General features: G+C 34.4%; 1 protein-coding gene across 1 annotated transcript; it reads left to right on the forward strand.

Annotated features, from left to right (window-relative positions):
* Positions 1–17,190: 17,190 nt before the first annotated feature.
* Positions 17,191–18,634, forward strand: LOC134243333 (somatostatin receptor type 2-like). Its single transcript, XM_062725597.1, has one exon. It carries the CDS (start codon positions 17,387–17,389, stop codon positions 18,467–18,469), a length of 1,083 nt encoding a protein of 360 aa, XP_062581581.1. The 5' UTR covers positions 17,191–17,386; the 3' UTR covers positions 18,470–18,634.
* The last annotated feature ends 685 nt before the right edge of the window (positions 18,635–19,319 follow it).

Consider the following 19,319-nt stretch of genomic DNA (forward strand, 5'->3'; position numbering starts at 1 on the left):
TGTAGAACAGTCTTGATAGCTCAGTCAGAATGCCCCTTTTTTGTAATATTTTAGCTCACTCAAGTGAGCTTTTCTGATCACCCGTTGTCTGTCCGTCCGTCTGTCTGTAAACTTTTCACATTTTCGACTTTTTCTTAAGAACCAGTGGGCCCATTTAAACCAAACTTGGTAGAAAGCCTCCTTGGGTGAAGGGAATTTTAAATTGTTAAAGTAAAATAAATGGCCAAGTCCCCCTCCAAGGGGAGATAATCAAGAAAAGTCAAAAATAGAGTGGGGTCATTAAAAAATCGTCTTCTCAAGAACCACTGGGCCAGAAAAGCTGAAACTTATGTGGAAGCATCCTGGGGTAGTGCAGATTCTAAATTCTTCAAAATCATGACCCCCTGGGGTAGGACAGGGCCACAATAGGGAATGCAAGTTTTACATTGAAATCTATAGGAAAAAACTTTAATAACTTCTTCTCAAGAACCACTGAGCCAGAAAAACTGAAACTTATGTGGAAGCTTGTTTAGAAATAAGAGTTCTAGAATGAAATATGAAGACAATGAACAGTAAGCTGTCCATTGAAAAAAAAATAAAGATATAGAGTACATGTAGCAAACAGTGACCTCTGAAACATCAGGAGTAGGATCAGGGGCCATAGAGGAGCATCCCTGTTGACTACTCACAATCGCCATGTTTGTTTGGGTCAACAACAAAAAAATAGTAAACAATTTAGAGTATGACAATTGTTTGCAAGAGTATCATCAGTGTTTGTCCCAACAGCATATTGTACTTTTTATTGACCACAGAATACTTCACAGTCATGTTTCATTAGAAGATATTTCTTGATATCTCATACTTCACATGTCATTAGAAAGTGCATCTTCAGGATGCTTCATTAGCTCACCTCAACGAAGTTGGGGGGAGCTTATGTAATAGCGTCGGCGTCCCGGGTTAAGGTTAAGTTTTTTTGAGCAGTTTTCTTTTTAAGTACTTCTATGTCCTATATTCATTAGACATGCATGGAAGATGTTTCTAATGTGTTTCATTGTACCAGTCAAAGTTTCAGATGCTGCAATTTCAGCAAAGGAATGACCAGGTTAATGTTTTTGGTGCAGGTTAACATTTTTGGTGCACGCTTTCGTTTGGTATAGGTCTCATTTCCGAGTAACTATAAGCCCTATGTTGACCAAACTTACATGGATGGTACATCTTAGGATGCATACTACCAGACTTGCTTCGGATGCTGAATCTGACCTACATTTTCCGGTTGAGTGAACAGGTTAAAGTTTTTGGTGCAGGTTTCATTTCAAATTATGAGCCCTATAATGACCAAACTTGCATGGATGGTATATCTTAGGATGCATTCTACTAGACTTGCAATGCTGAATTTGACCTACATTTTCCGGTTGAGTGAACAGGTTAAAGTTTTTGGTGCAGGTTTCATTTCCAAGTTTTATGAGACATATAATGACCAAACTTGCATGGATGGTACATCTTAAATGCATACTACCAGACTTGCTTCTGTGTGTAATCTGACCTACATTTTCCGGTTGAGTGAACAGGTTAAAATTTTTGGTGCAGGTTTCATTTCCAAGGTACTATGAACCCTATAATGACTAAACTTGCCTGGATGGTACATCTCAGGATGCATACTACCAGACTTGCTTTATGCTGAATCTGACCTACAATTTCTGGACAAGTAAACAGGTTAAAGTTTATGGTGCAGGATTCATTTCCAAGTAACTTTGAGCCCTATAATGACCAAACTTGCATGGATTATACATCTAAGGGTGCATTCTACTAGGCTGGCTTCAGAAGCTGAATCTGACCTACATTTTCCGGATTAGTAAAAAGGTCAGTTTTTTATACAGGTTTCATTTCCAAGTAACTCTGAGCTCTATGTTTTACAAATATATGGATGATAATCTTAGGATGCACACTAATGGACTTGCTACACACTGAATTGACATACATTTTCCAGATAATAGACCGTATCAAGTTATGGGTGCAGGTCTATCACCAAGAAACTATAAGGCTTATATAAACCAAAGTTGTACAAATGATGCATCCAGGGATGAAAACTCTCAATCTTGCTTCAGATGCTGGATTTTAATTACATTTTCATGATGAAGAACTAGTTTTAAGTTTTTATATAGGTCTATACCAAAGTATCAAAATTGCATAAATTTTGCATTTTTGGATGTACACTTTTTGTTGGTTAATTGTGTGACTTAATTTGCCTTACTTAAAGACAACATTCGTTGAGGTGAGCTCTGTAATCTATGATTACCTATGTTTTTTTCTTTGACGCCAGTATAGAAAGAAGAAATGACGCATTTTTATAGATAACTTTAAAGTGAGTATGGTTTTTGTCCCCCGCTTGAAAAGTGGGGGAAATTAATTTGGGTTTGTCCGTCCGTCCGGACGTCTTTCTGTCTGTCTGTAACGCTTTCGTTTCCACACGATATCTCGAGAACCCTTTGAGCTTTTGCAATGAAATGTAGCATAGCAACTCCCTATGGACTAAAGAAGAACCATATCGATTTTGAGGTCTAAAGGTCAAAGGTCAAGGTCATAAATAAGCAAATTTTGTCTGTTATAATACTTTCGTTTCCACACGATATCTCTAGAAGCATTTTGATCTATTGCAATGAAATTTTACATAACAACTTCCAGTGGCCTAATAAAGACCCCTATTGATTTTGAGGTCAAAAGGTCAAAGTTCAAGGTCGTAAATTTACACATTCTGTCTGTGTGTAACACTATCATTTTTGGTGCGATATTTCAAGAAGATTTTAACTTTTCAATGTAATTTTATACCAAAACTCCCTAGGACCTCTCTCACCCCTCTACAAATGCCCCGCCCCGTTTGTTTTATTAGTATTTATAGTATTACATGTTGCTATTTTTAGCACAGGGGCATGAGGGGAGTTATTGCGTATAAAACAGGTTCTCGGCGGACTTTATGTTCTTACATGTATTACATCTATTAGAGCTGTTTAATAAATGCTAAATAAATCAAACACCATGAATTGTGTAAAATTTTGACAATACCGAAGATGAAGAATGTATACATGTATGTGACTTCATTTCTGCATATACTTGACTCAATGTGAAGCGATTCCGTGGTCTAGTGGTATGTTTCTCGCTTCCATTGCGGGAGGTCCCGAGTTCGAATCCCAGACGGACATTTTTTTTTTTTTTTTTACTAAATAATAGTATTCAGCACGCGAAATGAAAAATTTAGGAGGTCTGGCTTGTACAAACTCATAAGATCATCATTACAGTGTTATAAATATTCCATATAAAAAGAATCTTCTATTCACGTAATAAAGAATAAGCAATTAAATCTTTATACCCATAATGGTATATTTTATTTGCTTCAGTATACATGCATGTATACATTTAATAATTCTACAAATTCAGTGAGGGGGATCCAACTCTCCCCCCTCCCTCCCCCGAACTGCGCATGTTTTACTTAAATTCTTTCTTAAGCGGGGGACACAAATTCTCTGAATTAGCTTGTTTTTGCAATCTTTGGTTTGAACTGTGATCATGCATGTATTGTTTGAAGTTTTGTATGAAGGTTGGATAGTTGATGGGATATACCAGAGAAATTTTAACTGCGCAAATTCATCTCAACCAACAATGATGCTTTACCTTCGCGATTTGTAATTACACGAAGAAATGATGTATTGCTAATTGAATTGAACATATTTGTATTGAATATGCAAAAATTCTATTCGTCCAGACAACTTTATTCTACATTATGTACAAAATAAAGATAAATGTTTGCGTTTCCACTTGTTAATGTTTGCTTTGTCTGCTTCCATATAGCTTTATATTGAATTGATTCATTTTTTGTAGGCAAACATCTCGCAACTCACGTTTGTAATGTGTGATTCAAAACGGGGATCTAAGCTTTTGACAATTATTGCTAGATTTGCCACTGAATATTTCTTATCGAAGAAAAACATGGATTAAAAAAAATAAGATCTCTTACATTATAAGTTTATTGTAAGAAATCTCTTTTGATTTAGACTTTCGATGAAGACAGTACAGTATTCTGAACTATTTACCAGAATAAAATTATAGAAACAGTGTTGTTAACGTTTGTGAAAGATATTTTCCAGGTTCAATTTTGCCTCGCTTGTAAAACAGAAACAAATTATTGTCAGCCATTTGTCCATCTGTTTGTCTGTCAAGTACAATCATTATGGCATCTCTGCATGAGAGATGGGAATTTGATTAAGCACTTTGTCTCCCAATTTCAAAAAATACAATTACCTTCACTTTGACGTTTGAAAAACTTTTATAAAAGTCAATATTCTCAATTATATGTATTCAAGAGAAAGAAAATATTAGAAATGTTAGTAATGCTGCAACTCGCAATATTTATATCCTTAAAACTTCTTTATCAAGAAATTGCAACTACTTGTTTAATGCATCTACTTTAATATTAAACCTGGAAATCAATAGAAATTACTGTCAGGTGCTCAATTGCGAGGTCAAGTTTGCCTGACCTGAACTCCGTCTTCCTGCATTTGTCATACATGTATGTAAAATATGCTTGTAAAAGTTGTCAAAACATAACTTAAATATAAGAAACATGTGGAAGAAGGCCCAAAATTGCACTTTTGACTCTGTATACAATCCTTCTAATAATTAATTTAAGTGCAGGCTATTTGACTTCAATAACAGTTGCTTTTTCAATACAAATGGAACAAGCTAATTCAGAGAATTCGTGTCCCCCGCTTAGGGAAAAAGTCGGATCCCCCTGACTGAATTTGTAGAATTATTAAATGTATACATGTATACTGAAGCAAATAAAATACATGTATGTCAATTATGCATATAAAGATTTGATTGCTTATTCTTTATTATGTGTATAGAAGATTCTTTTTATATGGAATATTTATCACACTGTAATGATGAATTTTATAACCTCATAAATTTTTCATTTCACATGCTGAATACTATCATTTAGTAAAAAAAAAAAAAAGAAAAGTATTTTAAAAAAAAAAAAAGGATCGATCGAGATTCGATCCCGGAACCTGTCATATGCGAAGCGAGAGACATACCACTAGACCATGGAATCGCTTTACATGTAGTGAAGGATATGCAGAACTGAAGTCACATACATGTATATATTCATGTTCGGTATTTTCAAAATTTTACACAATCCATCATGGTGTTTGATTTATTTAGCCTACATTAAACAGTTCTAATAGATGTAATAAGAACATAAAGTCCGCCGAGAACCTGTTTTATACGCAATAACTCTCCTCATGCCCCTGTGCTAAAAATAGCGACATGTAATACTATAAATACTAATAAAACAAACGGGGCGGGGCACTTTGAGCGGGGTGAGAGAGGTCCTAGGGAGTTTTGTTATAAAATTACATTGCATAAGCTCAAAATCTTCTTGAAATATCGCCCGGAAATGATAGTGTTACACACAGAGAATATATAAATCTACGACCTTGAACTTTGACCTTTCGACCTCAAAATCAATAGGGGTCTTCATTAGGCCACAGGGAGTTGTTATGTAAATTTTCATTGCAATCGCTCAAATGGTTCTAGAGATATCGCGTGGAAACGAAAGTATTATAACAGACAGAATTTGCTTATTTATGACCTTGACCTGTAACCTTTTGACCTCAAAATCAATAGTGGTCTTCTTTAGTCCATAGGGAGTTGCTGTGCTAAATTTCATTGCAAAAGCTCAAAGGGTTCTCGAGATATCGTGTGGAAACGAAAGCGTTACAGACAGACAGAAAGACGGACGGACGGACAAACCCAAATTAATATCCCCCACTTTTCAAGCGGGGGACAATTATTAACAGGAAATTTTTCGACGTCGTTTTATTTTCGCCCCCTTTCGCCCTTATCACAGGTGGGCAAATTTAAAAACGGTGAATGCTTATTCAGAGAACACAGTAGAATTTCGTAAATATGACAATGACTGGGCGAAGAACTATTCCCGCCTACATTTTACAACCATTTTATTCAAGATTGATGTCAATTTGGCCATAAAATTTTTGTTTTTATACAAAGAACAGTTCAATTGTAATTATACCCCCCGCTTGAAAAGTGGGAGGGTATATAGTGATCGGGATTTCCGTCCGTCTGTACGTCCAGCCGTCCGTCCGTCTGTTACGCTTTATCTCTTATCCGCAACTCCTCTTATACTACTGAGTGAAATTTAATGAAACTTTCACAGAATCTTTATTACATATTGCCATTGTGCACCTCCTATTTTACTTTTTTATTCGACACGTATTTTAGGTTTCCCATAGCAAAACATGGACATTGCCATTATATGTTTACCTATGACGTCACATAGAAGCTTCTGGATAACATTTGATAGGACGAGTTATTCCTCTTTACACTTTGTACGTAAAACAATATATAGCAACACATGGACATTATGGGAGGCGGGGTATCATTTAGTGAGCTCATTGCTCACAGTACCTCTAGTTGATTAATTATTTTAATGCCAGTGATATGAGTAGTAAAATATCCCTATTTCCAGCTCTTAAAATAAGGTTGTGTGGGTGTGTGGGGGATTAGACGATATTTTCTGCTGAATTCAGGCTATAAAGCATCACCATGTTCTGAAATAGTCTTGGATATGAATAAATGTTTCTTGAATATTTTCTTATGTTTTATGCATATAAAATTAAGCATATAATTATGTTAGTAAAATGCAATGTTTCGGGTCAGTTGTTAAGCACTTGGAAATTGTTGAAAAAATAAGCATTTTTGTTGCTTTTTGTCTATAAACATGCCCCCCCCCCCCATGAAACACAAAATCTTTGGTATGAATTTGTGAAATGACAGTCCATATTACCCGTAAAAAGGAATTTTTGTTTCACGGTGGGTTGGGAGATGTTTTAAAAGTATTTTTCGTTTTCCGTTGACTTCCGGGTATTAATTGCGCTCCATTATTAGCAAACCTGTTTCTTTTTTCATAACGGTACTATCAATTGACAATAATTTTTTTTTCAATTCATATGTCGACACGAGATATCCCAGTGAGCTTTAAATAAAAAATACCACAGAATCTGACACATGAAACATATGGAGATAACGAACAGTAGGCCTATTCAAGATCAAAAGTCCATAAAACAATACAAAATAGGAGCAGAGCAAACACGGACCTCCAAAACATCAGAGGTGGGATCAGATGCCATGGAGGAGTGAGCATCTCCTGCCACCGGTCACACCCGCCGTGTGCTCCTTGTCATGTTCGGGAAATAACGGAAAAATCCGTCATCAATTCCGTGTATAAATAATAATGGATTCAATTAGTATGAATAACGCCAGTCAGCATTTGACTCAAAGATAGATTGTATTTGCTGACGAGATCATTGTATCGACCATAGAACTTACGAAATGATGACTTTAAACAAGACTGTTGATATTCTTGTTTCACCAACTTTGTTTGTCTGTTTGTTTGTTTGTCAATAATTTACCTCGTTTTAGAAATTGTTCATACGCACAGCATGCTTTTGCGTATCGAATCAACTAAGATATATATAAACTCCGTCGGCAGATGATGAAGGTATTTTGCTGCTTAAGTAAGGGAATGACGATTGTAGAGTTTAAGTCATTACGTTTATCATAGAGCTTGGTTGTTAGATTACCATTAACGTCTTTTTCAAGTAAAATATTCAAATATGAAACAGATGTGTGACGTGTCAGGCTTTGTAGTATCTTTTATCGCAAGCTCAACGGGATATATCGTATCGACAAAAGAATGGAAGTTACCATTGTTAATTGACAGATGTCGTCAATTTACCTATCTAAATGTCGAGTTGAAGGCCACAGCAAGTGTTTTCTTCTTTTCACTTATAAGATTTCTGGACAAATTCTGCGTCATATGAATAAAACAAATAGGTTTGCTAATAACGGGACGCTATTGGTACCCACTGGAATTCCAATATAGATTGTTGAAAGACCTGGTCTCCAATAACAAAATAGATATTGTCAATCAGAAACTCAAGCATCTTTTTGATGTCAACTTCAGAGTACCTCTGTGTACAATCAGAATGTTTTTTAGCAAAATAATTTTGCAAATGACCAATGACAAGGTAAATAAATTTATAAGTTCCATTTTTATTGAAAAGCAGCTGTCAATGATTTCAAAAAGTCGTATTCCTTGGAATTTTTAAGTATCCACATCTGATATACGCAACTTCTTGAATATATTGTTGCACAGTACAAAGTTTCTCCTTCACTACTGTTAATATCTTAATGAGGAGTAATTAAAGAAAGAGGCTTGGTTGAACATTTACTGGATCCCGCTTTATGAAGGATGTGGAGATAACGAACAGTATTCATTATCAAAGTCCATAAAACAATACAAAATAGGAGAAGAGCAAACTTGGACCCCTAAAACATCAGAGATAGGATCAGGTGGCATGGAGGAGTGAGCATCCCCTTCTGACCGGTCACATCCGCCGTTTGCAAGGATTTTTTGAAGTTTCGAAATCTGGTTCTTAAGGATATATAAGAATATTCAAAACTGAAATATGATTTTGAAGAATTTCTTCCTTAGAAAGGGAATTATGAGTGCAAGTTGAATTACCACATGAAGAATTAAATCAAAGTTCGTCTCAAATACAATTTATACGATGAGCCTTACAAACGAAGACAATGCATTGTCAGCAGGGACCAGTACGTACTGATTATCTATCTAATTCTATTTTCACTTCTGGATTGTTTAAAAAAAAAAGGATAGATGATTTTCATACTGCCCTCAATCTTTTAATTCGAGACTGTAACATAGATCTTATACATTTAATCCTTTCTGACAAAGTGTTGATGTTGACACGTCTTCTTCTTCATATTTGTCCATCGCCTGGCGTAATCGCTACTTCACGGTTTATAAAGCGTCCAAGTTATGTTATATCGTATAACATAAGTTATAATAAGCTTCATCCCCTAAATGATTTCAACTACCTCTCTTACTTATATAGCAATACATCCTGATCACCTTTATACGGGTATATGTCTCTCAGTTGATTCGGTTTCAAGAGTATGGTCTACGTATGAACGATTTCAAAAGCTCAGTAAATTACTGGCAAACATGTTGATGAAACAAAAACGTTTAAAGTCATCATTTTGTAAGTTCTGTTGTGGGTACAACGACTCTATAAGCAAATACAATTTATACTAATTTTTAAGCCATTATTTACACAATGAATTGTCTACGTATTTTCCTGTTTGTCCGATCATGAAAGGAGCATACCACGGAGGTTACCGGTCGGCAGGGGATGCTCACTCCTCCATGGCACCTGATTTTACCTAGGATGTTTTAGATGTCCCTTTTTGCTCTGCATGCTCCTGATTAGAATTGTTTGAATGAGCTTTTGAGCTTGAATACTGTTCGTCATCTTCTCATATTCATCACTTCTTCCGTAAGCTATATGCTATATAAATAACTTAATCAACATGACATTTTCTTTGTATACTTCCGGTCGATTGCTAATGTTCAAATGAATGCTTAAAAAAATTGCTTTTTACAGATGTTTGCTATCAAAGAGTTGTAAAACTAGCGATAATTCTAAAACGGTACAACAGTCAGCTATCGATTCACAAAATATTGAAAATGGAAAGGAATTCGTCAGATGGAAGGAGCTGTTAGGGCTAGGAATGAAACAACACTTTTCTACGCTTAATCCTGTGCTTACTTCTAGCAAATATCCAACCCTTCTTTGATATGTGAATGCTAGTCCACTAAACCTACAAACTCTCTTCATTAACAACATCCTCTTCTTTTTGATGTTTTGTACCACACGACACAAAGGGGACAGTAAAACACTAGTTGTTTCAGAAATATTACCAGCTTTAGCAACCCCTTACTTATATTGAACAACAACATTCAATAGAAAGTTAGATTTTTGCTGCAGATGCTATGGATTTTTTTTTTACATCAAAGGATGAAGAGAACATGACGTTTTTCTTATTACCCTTTATTTTATCATAAGTGTAATATTTCATTGATAATAAATCTTTTATTCCCCCTTTTTTATGAGTTCCTCAATATAATGAATCTAATAATGAGATCTCAAGTTTGCTTTCAATGCAAACCATGTCTAATATATGCCTCTTTTAAAAAAAGATATGTAGCCATTTATAGACTCAAAAAGTCTCTGATTGGTAACGTTCGAGTTTTACTTTTTTTTTTTTTACCGAATGACACGTGCCAAAATTTTCTCATTTAATAATAAAAAAAATGTTTGAAGTGTTGCTCGAACTCCTGTTTTGACACACAATAAATATTGCGACATTTCATTAATTTTGTAACAATTATGAGCGGTTAAAAATCATCTCCAGTAACAATTAACGAGTTTCGGGTCGAGGCTGAAAAGCTAAATTTTTGTCAGAATATACTGCTATATTCCTCAAAGTATAATTATTTTACAGAGCAGTCTGGCATATGTCCCATGTGACCGGAGGGTATGTGCTTTGTATTCACATTTTATGATCAGCTAGTTTAACTGAAGGCTTTAATTAATCTGCTAAATATAAGTATGGCTTATAACAACCGTTTGTTAGTTTTTGATCCCAAATGCATTAGAACAAACTCGAAATCGATAGGCTGCTATCGTCGGATTATAGTAAGGATACACGGTAATTAATTTACAAATTAGAGAGGATTTAATGCTTTGAGGACATGTTTCTAGAATTTTCGTAATATATATATATGGAATATTTATACGAATTTTTATTAAAATTAAAGCCACATTTGGCGCATCTGAACCAAAAAAAAGGTAATACGTACATGATATACATGTGTATTTTATTACGTTCAAATTAAAAATATTAACAAAATTTGAACTTAAACATCAGGTTTCTAAAGTTAAATTGACTTTAAACTTTAAAATAATAAAACAAATAGAAAGGCATTTGAAATTTTGGTAATTTGAACTTATCAAAAACACTCCATATTTGTATAATTTTCGAACGAATTTTGGGAAACGTTTACAACTTAAAACAAACCAGAAAGGTACGGATATAAAATCTATGGAAAGAAGCGATGTAAATTTCTCTCCCATTGCTGTCAAGTTCATGAGAGAGTTGATATTATTTCCAGAGATAATTTGTCTGACCTTAAAATTGATTCCAAATGTGTACTACATCATAACATTTGCTTCCTGATCGGGAAGTACTGGGTTTGATTGTAGTCAATCCCTCTGCGGCGTCACATCTAAGACGTTAAATTTGGAACTGAAAGTCACAGGCCTTTAATTAAAAGCAACGTAGGAATTTGGACAAAAATATGAGAAATTCCTCAATCATCCATGGTTTACTATGCCGAATAAAGATTTGACCGGTGAGTGAAAATCTCTCGCATGGGAGGTAAAAAACAAAACTCGTTTTTGAAGACAAGCAACGGATAAATTGAAATATATGGAGACAACGAACAGTTTTCAAGCTCAGTAGTCAATTCAAAGAATACAAATAAGGAGAAGAGCAAACACGGAGCTCTGGGATCAGGTGCCATGGAACAGCAAGCATCCCTGCCGACCGGTCACACTCGCCTTGTGCTGCTTGACACGATTTGAAAAACGAAAAAAAAAGGTCAACTATTCAGTGTGTAAATAATGGACTAGTACATAGTATGCTCAACATCAGACAGATACTTTGTGTTTTCTGTCAAGGTCTATGTATCGATCAAAGGACTTGCAAAATATTTATTTCAATCGAAACTGTGATATCCTTGTGCCATCAACTTGATCGTCAATTGCTCGTCTTGTTTAAGAAGTTGTTAAAAGAACAGAAGGACATTTATCAAATGGACCTGACAGGGAATAGACAGACTGCAGTCTGCTCCATCCCAGTCAGGTCCATTAGATAAATCTTTATCATAGAGAAATGTATCATACAGACCTGAAAATGATTGGGAAGGTAGTATCAGGGATAGATTATCCTAAAGTTTTGACAAGAATGTTATAGAAAGTTTCAGAGAGACATTAAACCCAACAGGGATGAGACAGGCAGAATCAGTCAGACATTTATCATATTAACATATAGAATAAAGACAAATTGTATCAGATGAGACAGTCACTATCAGGAAGACATTTATCATGGAGCTGACAAAGATGGGACAGACTATATCACTGAGATATTTATCATAAGGACTCGATATAAATTTTACTCGCATTTTCAGAGTGAACATTATCATATTAATCCGACAATTAATTTCCAAACAGTGTAAAAGTGGCGTTTATTTTTCGGCCGTAATTTGATTTCAAGATGGAATTCCGACTTATGATATTGAATACTGCAAAAGGAGATTTCAATCATGCAATAACGTACATGTATCTTAAAACGCAATGATGATTTTCTCCTGTAAATTGATATAACATTAAGAAAAAAATCTATATCAAATGAAATTAGTCGAAGTTGTATTGAATCTTCAAGCCATTTAAGTATACTTTTATGCATTAAAAAGAGTAAACATAATATGTGCATCTCTTTGTAATATTTGTCTTGTTTCCTTTAATTGCTTGTAGGAATAACTTCATTTTATGCAAGCAAACGATGAAAACAAATTACTTTTTGTGGAAACAAAAATTGGAATCAAAGTTATGGAGAGATAATGTTACTGAATTTCTTATTGAAAGGGATGGCATTTCTTTGCAAGTTAAAATAGTCATTATTAGAATAAAGAGTAGCTACAAAACTATGGGTCTCTGTTTCAGAAAACAAGGACAGATACCTTATCTGTCCAAATTTTCTAAAGCAGAGACCTACATGCAGTTCTGCAGCTAAACGACCCAAACACGGACGTTAACGTTGGAATCGGAATTTTTTAAACCATAAAAGGGTGTTTAAGACCGTTGAAGGGCAAATAAAATATCAGGAATAGGAGTAAAATATGTTTTATAATAGGATACTATTCTTAATGCGGAGGATAGCATAAAATACAAGAAATAATACCCGAAGCCAGCGACAAAAAAAAATGGCGTAAATCGAAGGATTTTACAACACTTGGATCTGTAGCTCTCTACTTTATCTGTCCTGATTTTCTCAAATAGAGAGCTACAGTTCTGAAGCTAACTGTAAAAACATGATTTTTGAAATATTGTGTTATTTCTGTATGCTGAGTTTTTTTTCTAGATGTAATTTTGCAAATTTTAAAGATAAAGAATCTATGGATGAAATATGTGGAGATAACACTTTTGTTGATTTAATCCTCTGCAGGTTTGTGACCAGTCTTTGTTCTTTCACATTTAACTCATCATACCAGGTGGTACATGGCATGACCATGTTCTAAATAGAGTTTGGTGTGCTAGGCAGACCCCTATTCTTATTTGAGAAGCGGACAGGCTATCAACACAAAATATCATTGACTTTTTCACATAAATTATATATGAGCTCAGAAGTCATTTAAACAATACAAAATAGGAGCAGAGCAAATACGGACCTCCAAAACATCAGTGGTGGGATCAGGTGCCATGAAGGGGTAAGCACCCTTGCCGACCGTCACGCCCGCCGTGTGGTCTTTATTTTGCATTTATTCTCTGTCCATTTGTAAATTATTGTATCATTCTTTCTACTCAACAAGACGTAACACTTTGGGATTGTTGTGAAGCAAAAGGCCTAAGACCCCTTTTTTTCAATTTTTTTTTCACGTTTAAGTCATAAAACTAGTAGTTGAAAACAACCTTAAAAATACAAATTTTGGGAGATATTTGAAATAGCAAATTTTATTCAATAGACATGAAATTTTCTAAAAATAAGTTATAGTTTTCCTTTTGAGTTTTTCAGAATACAAATCTGATTTACACCTCTTCTATAATACTGGCATATGACCTAGTACAGGCTATCTGAAGTTTTCTCCTCCAACAGTTAAAAGCTTCTGGAGATTTGTAAATTATTGTATCATTCTTTCTACCCAACAAGACGTAACACTTTGGGATTGTTGTGAAGCAAAAGGCCTAAGACCCCTTTTTTCAAATTTCTTTCACGTTTAAGTCATAAAACTAGTAGTTGAAAACAACGTTAAAAATACAAATTTTGGGAGATATTTGAAAGACAGGCTTAGTGGAGAATTTCTGAATTCGGCTATATATGTTTGTATTTTTGTAAAGAGTAAATATATATCATTGGTAGCACTCCTTGCAAATAATTCAGCGATTTTTGATGCAGATTCCATATTTTTTAATCATCAAAAGATGGAAGAATGCTATCTTTTTCACCCTTTATCTTCTCTTTAGTGCCTTCTTCATTGATATTATATCTATTTTCCTGATGAGTTCGCGAGGATTATTATTTCTATAATGACTACTATATGCTTTAATGCAAGCCATATCTCGTGCATCTTTAAAAAAGCGCCGACAGTCTTCGTACTTTAATTGTCAGCTTACATCAGGAATGGCATTCGAAAAATATGTATTGATGAATGACATGTGAGAGAACAAATAACAATCACGAACAGCGAAACATGCAAAAAATGTTACTCTTATTGGCTATAGCTCTTCTCCGGTCCTAATCCCTATTAATTAATTGGTATATGAGATATTTGGAGATCACGAAAAAGCATTCAAGCTCAAAAGTCCATTAAACAATACAAGAAATAAGAGCAGAGCAAACACGAACCTCCAAAACACCTTGGTAGCAAATACATGTAAAACTTTAGCCACAGAACTGTAGCGACATGGTTTTATATATGAGTCTTTGACCATAACGTTACAGATTTCGTAATGCAAAAGAGGTGCAATTTACATGTTATGTGCAAGATTTTTTGCCTATTGTTGGGAGGAATTTCTCCACTTTCCATCATTGGTCAATCAACTTTAATTCATTCCCAAATTCAGGATACATTTTTAACCAACCTGTATATTCGTCTCTACAGTTCACTTAAATCGGTTGATTTGAATATTTTGGCAAACGGCAGAAAAATTAAATCAAGGGTAACATGTTATTGTAAGATGGAAAAAATTAGACTGATAGTAAGTTTCAAGTTTCCCTATGATTAGGTATTCAAAGAATTGATTTAAGCCAGGAAAAAAAAATAACATTAAAAACATAATTTGTAGGAAATAATTACATTCATATATAGAGTAGCCATATTTTCTTTAAAATGAGTCCTATAATTATAAGGATTGGTACTCAGCAGACAGGAAGACCAATGCCCATTTTTTAACAGTTGTTAATTACTAGTTCTTCAACGTTCTGGCATTTCTTTATCTTTTAAAATTATATGGGGAAAATTGCGCGAGCCAGTGATTAAGAAGTTTCTGTCGACACATAGAACATTTTGCAACAAGGAAACATATTTTAGTGAACTGATTAAATCATAGAGACGGATGCAGTCCCCCAAAATAACTAGAATCTGACTTCTCCAGCAATCAATAACGGGACACAGCTTGTTCTTTTTAACATTACAAAATATTGAATACATGCATTGTTACAACGCACTTTGAAAAATTACGCACTTTGAAAAAAATTTTCAAAGTGCGTTAAATTTGGGACCAAATCAACGCACTTTCAAAAAATAAATTTTCTTTTCAAAGTGCGTTAATATCGACCATATTATCGCACTTTGAAAAAATATGCATGGCTTGGTCAATGTTCTTGCAAATCTTGGGTATGATGAATAATTGAACCTGTTTGATAACTCTTTGGTGATGAGGTCACTTCAGGATGTGAAAGTGAGCGATTTTGATTTTTCCATACTTTGAAAATTCTATCTCTCTTAAATGTTTTACTTAAGTTTTGCAGTTTGCATGCATTTCATATGTAAACTAAAATTTATTGAAAGTTTTCAACGTCATACCAGTTATGCAAATACATACAATTGGGTGTAACATAAGCATTGGTACCGGGAAGGGGGGAGGGGGTTCTTAGGAACTCAAAAGTTTTGCAAAGATATACATGTATAAGCATTGAAAATCGGGGCTTGCCTTTGAGGGGGGTGTCCACTTTCAATTTGCTACTATGTACAATGTATATAAAAAAAAAAAAGAGTTGGACTGAGAGACCTTCTTCTCGCCTTCTCCTTGTTCCCAATGAGGTTAAATGAATACATGTAAATTAAAATGTTTTTCGAAAGATATACATGATATAATAAATAAAAGTTGATTCTCTCAATTACTAAAATCTAAGTATAGAGATTTTTGTTTTATACATATTTTTTTCAAAGTGCGTTATATGTCCCAATGTAAAAAAAATGTTTATGTACACTCTTAACGCACTTTGAAATATTTTTTCAAAGTGCGTTGAGTGTGTCCCAAATTTAACGCACTTTGAAAAAAAATGTTCGAAGTGCGTTGATTTTGTCCCAGTTTTAACGCACTTTGAAAAAAAATTTTCAATGTGCGTAATTTTTTCAAAGTGTGTTGCCACAATGCATACTCAAACTTCTCAGGACATAAGAATTGATCAGCCATTTTTCCTCTTGTGTAAGTTTCTGAACGCGGAGAATTCTGCTAAATATATATTTTTTTCAAGAACGATGAGAATTTTTAATTTTAATTTGAAATAATCCAAGCATCTCGACCTTGATGACATTTCATGGATTTTCCAGGGCTTCCTGTTTCATCTTCCTGAAGGAGTCTTTGAGATCGATCAATGTTCTATACTCACCTTTTACAAATATTGCACTTTATTTTGATTTGTTCCCTTACATGCATATTCTTTGTGCTAACGCCACTAAAAACATAAACATTTAGTTCCTCCTGTTCCTTAAAACGTGTCAAAGAAACGTTTTACTGAAAAAAAATCAATAATTATAAAAAAAGCAATAAAGTATTCAACATAGTAACAAATTTAAACTTAAGCTAATTATTCTGAAGAAGCAATAGTGTTTACTTTTTTTTTTTTTTTTTTTTTTTTGCAAATGCTCAAACTGTAATTAAGACACTGTAATTGTTTAAACGTGATGATAAAAATGGGCAGAACTGGAATAAAATTCTTCTGTGTTTTCCTAGACGTCAGAGTCGCTGCTAAACATAAAAACAACAGAATAAGCTCCATTACATTGGAATTTATGACACGCTGAAAAACGAAGCATTAAACATGATATCTGTTTCGTGCATGTTTTGCGACATCAATTTCAAAGACTTTAAACAAATAAAAAAGAAAACCCAAAGTCTATTAAAAACGTTAAAACTTCTGAAACAAGATGTTCTTTTCTCATTAAAGCAATATGTTGCTGTAGTGATATCGAGAATGCATTGAGCGAATTCAATGGAACTCCTCACGACCTGCAATTGAAAGGCTGTATAAATACAGAGAGTCGATCGACTAACGCTAGTTCTGGTCTAAATCTTTGCTCTTTCATTAAGTTACAAAGGAAGTTTTAGAAATAATTTTGGTAATTATACTGGGACTTTTCTTTTCAAACTTTTCTCAGAGGAACTATTTCTGATTTTTTAAAATCATGGCTTTCTTGAACAACACAACGCAAAACGAGTTTATCGGTGACACCAGTGAAACAGAAAGCCGTGTCTTGGTTGTGATATATATTTTAATTGGTTTATGTGGGTTGCTGGGAAACATCTTGGTTATCTACGTAATTTTAAAATCACCGAAGATGAGAACAGTGACTAATATGTACATCTTCAACTTGGCAATCTCGGATTTGATATTTCTATTGCATATCGCTATGATCACCACCACCACAATTGTTAAACATTGGGTGTTTGGAGAAGTTTTGTGTAAGATTTTCTTCACCACGCTTGCTATAACGTCATTTTCCAGCGTTTTGACATTGACGAGTTTAAGCGTGGACCGTTATATTGCTGTATGTAAACCGGATTTATCTCAGAAACATCGTCAGCCATTGAAAGCCGTATTCTTGATTGTCGTGATATGGACGCTATCATTACTTCTCTCCATGCCCATCATTTTGTTTTCAAGAAGAACGCCTCATCCATTCTTGGAAGGAAAGTTTTCCTGCTATGTAGATTGGGATGTAAAGGCTGTTCCGATTTATGTCATTTATATATTTGTTCTAGGATTTGCAGTTCCACTCTGTTTTATCTCCACATTTTATACATGTATTATTGTTCACGTAAAACGTGCTGGACCAGCCAATCGAAAGAAATCAAAGGAACAACGCAAAAATCACAGAAAAGTGACGTTCCTGGTGTTTGCCATCATTTTGTCCTATGTGATCTGCTGGTTACCTTACTGGATTTTTCAGATAGTACTTGTGGTGATGAGTTTGTACAACATTGTAACGATAGTAATACTCCATATATGTACAGTCTTAACATTTGTTAACAGTATGATTAATCCGTTTCTGTATGCATTTATCAGTAATGACTTCCGATACAGATTTAAGGAGGTCTTCAAGTTCCAGTGCACATCTTCGGAACAAGGGAGTAAGGCTAGCGCAGTTGCCCTTGATTCCTTGAGGAGACATGCTAGTAACCCGACTGAGGAGGTCATCAACTCGGTGCGACATGACAAACCTTTAATTGACAATAAAGACAGTGAAGGAATTTACACCGGTCCATGAGGACATCCATCTACAGGGTTGGTCAAAAATGTAAATCAGAGAAAAATCTATTCACGTAAATGTAACAATTGATGTTTTGTATAGTGTATATCATTGTGTTCTTTCTTGTAAGCTCTGTGATTTTGGTTTACATATTGTAAAAAAAAATATACGTAATTATGTCAACTTTTCTGTTGTTTTCTTGGTCCTCTTAAAGAGCTTGCTTTGAGTAAGAAAGAGTTTGAGAGCAAAAACAAGCTAATCACGGATAAGTTGATGATCCAGGGATTTCAAAGGCCTCATTTAAAGTCAGCGTATCGTAAATCGTATCGTTATAAACACATTGTCGTTAAATATATATTATCACTGAGTCGTATTTTAGCTGACTTGTTTCATACCTCAAAAAACGTTTGCTTTTAAACTGAATTTACTAGAAAGTTTCGCCTACCAGATCAACACCTAGGGCTCACGGTGATAATCACCGGTCAATGGGGAATGCTTCTACTTCTCCCAGCCTCCCGCCTGATTTCTCATATGAAATAACAATACACCTTTAGATCCCAGTAAATGAGAAATCAAGTGTCAAGTGTCAAGATATTGCTTATCATAGATCAGAATGAAATAGAAAGTTAAAATAAATTAGGGATATCACCATCTTCAATGGCAAAATATCTGAAAATTTTCCCATTATTTTTGAAGATAATTTGAATTTGCATATATTGTGTAAAATATCGATAACTTTCGTATTATCTTCGGAAGCCAGGAATCTTTGGTTTTTTATTCTTTTTATTATACACCCACTTATTTCCATGCAACATTGTGTGATATTACAGACTTTCTGATAAGAAACCAATCACCGCCTTGGTTTCCT

This window comes from Saccostrea cucullata, unplaced genomic scaffold (assembly GCF_032062105.1).
Source record: "Saccostrea cucullata isolate Sc308-1 unplaced genomic scaffold, CSIRO_AGI_Scuc_v1 ctg133, whole genome shotgun sequence".
Taxonomy (NCBI): Eukaryota; Metazoa; Mollusca; class Bivalvia; order Ostreida; family Ostreidae; genus Saccostrea; species Saccostrea cuccullata.

What these genes read in the sequence shown, in the direction of transcription:
- LOC134243333 (XM_062725597.1), top strand. Translation starts at nt 17,387, where the DNA reads ATGGCTTTCTTGAACAACACAACGCAAAACGAGTTTATCGGTGACACC.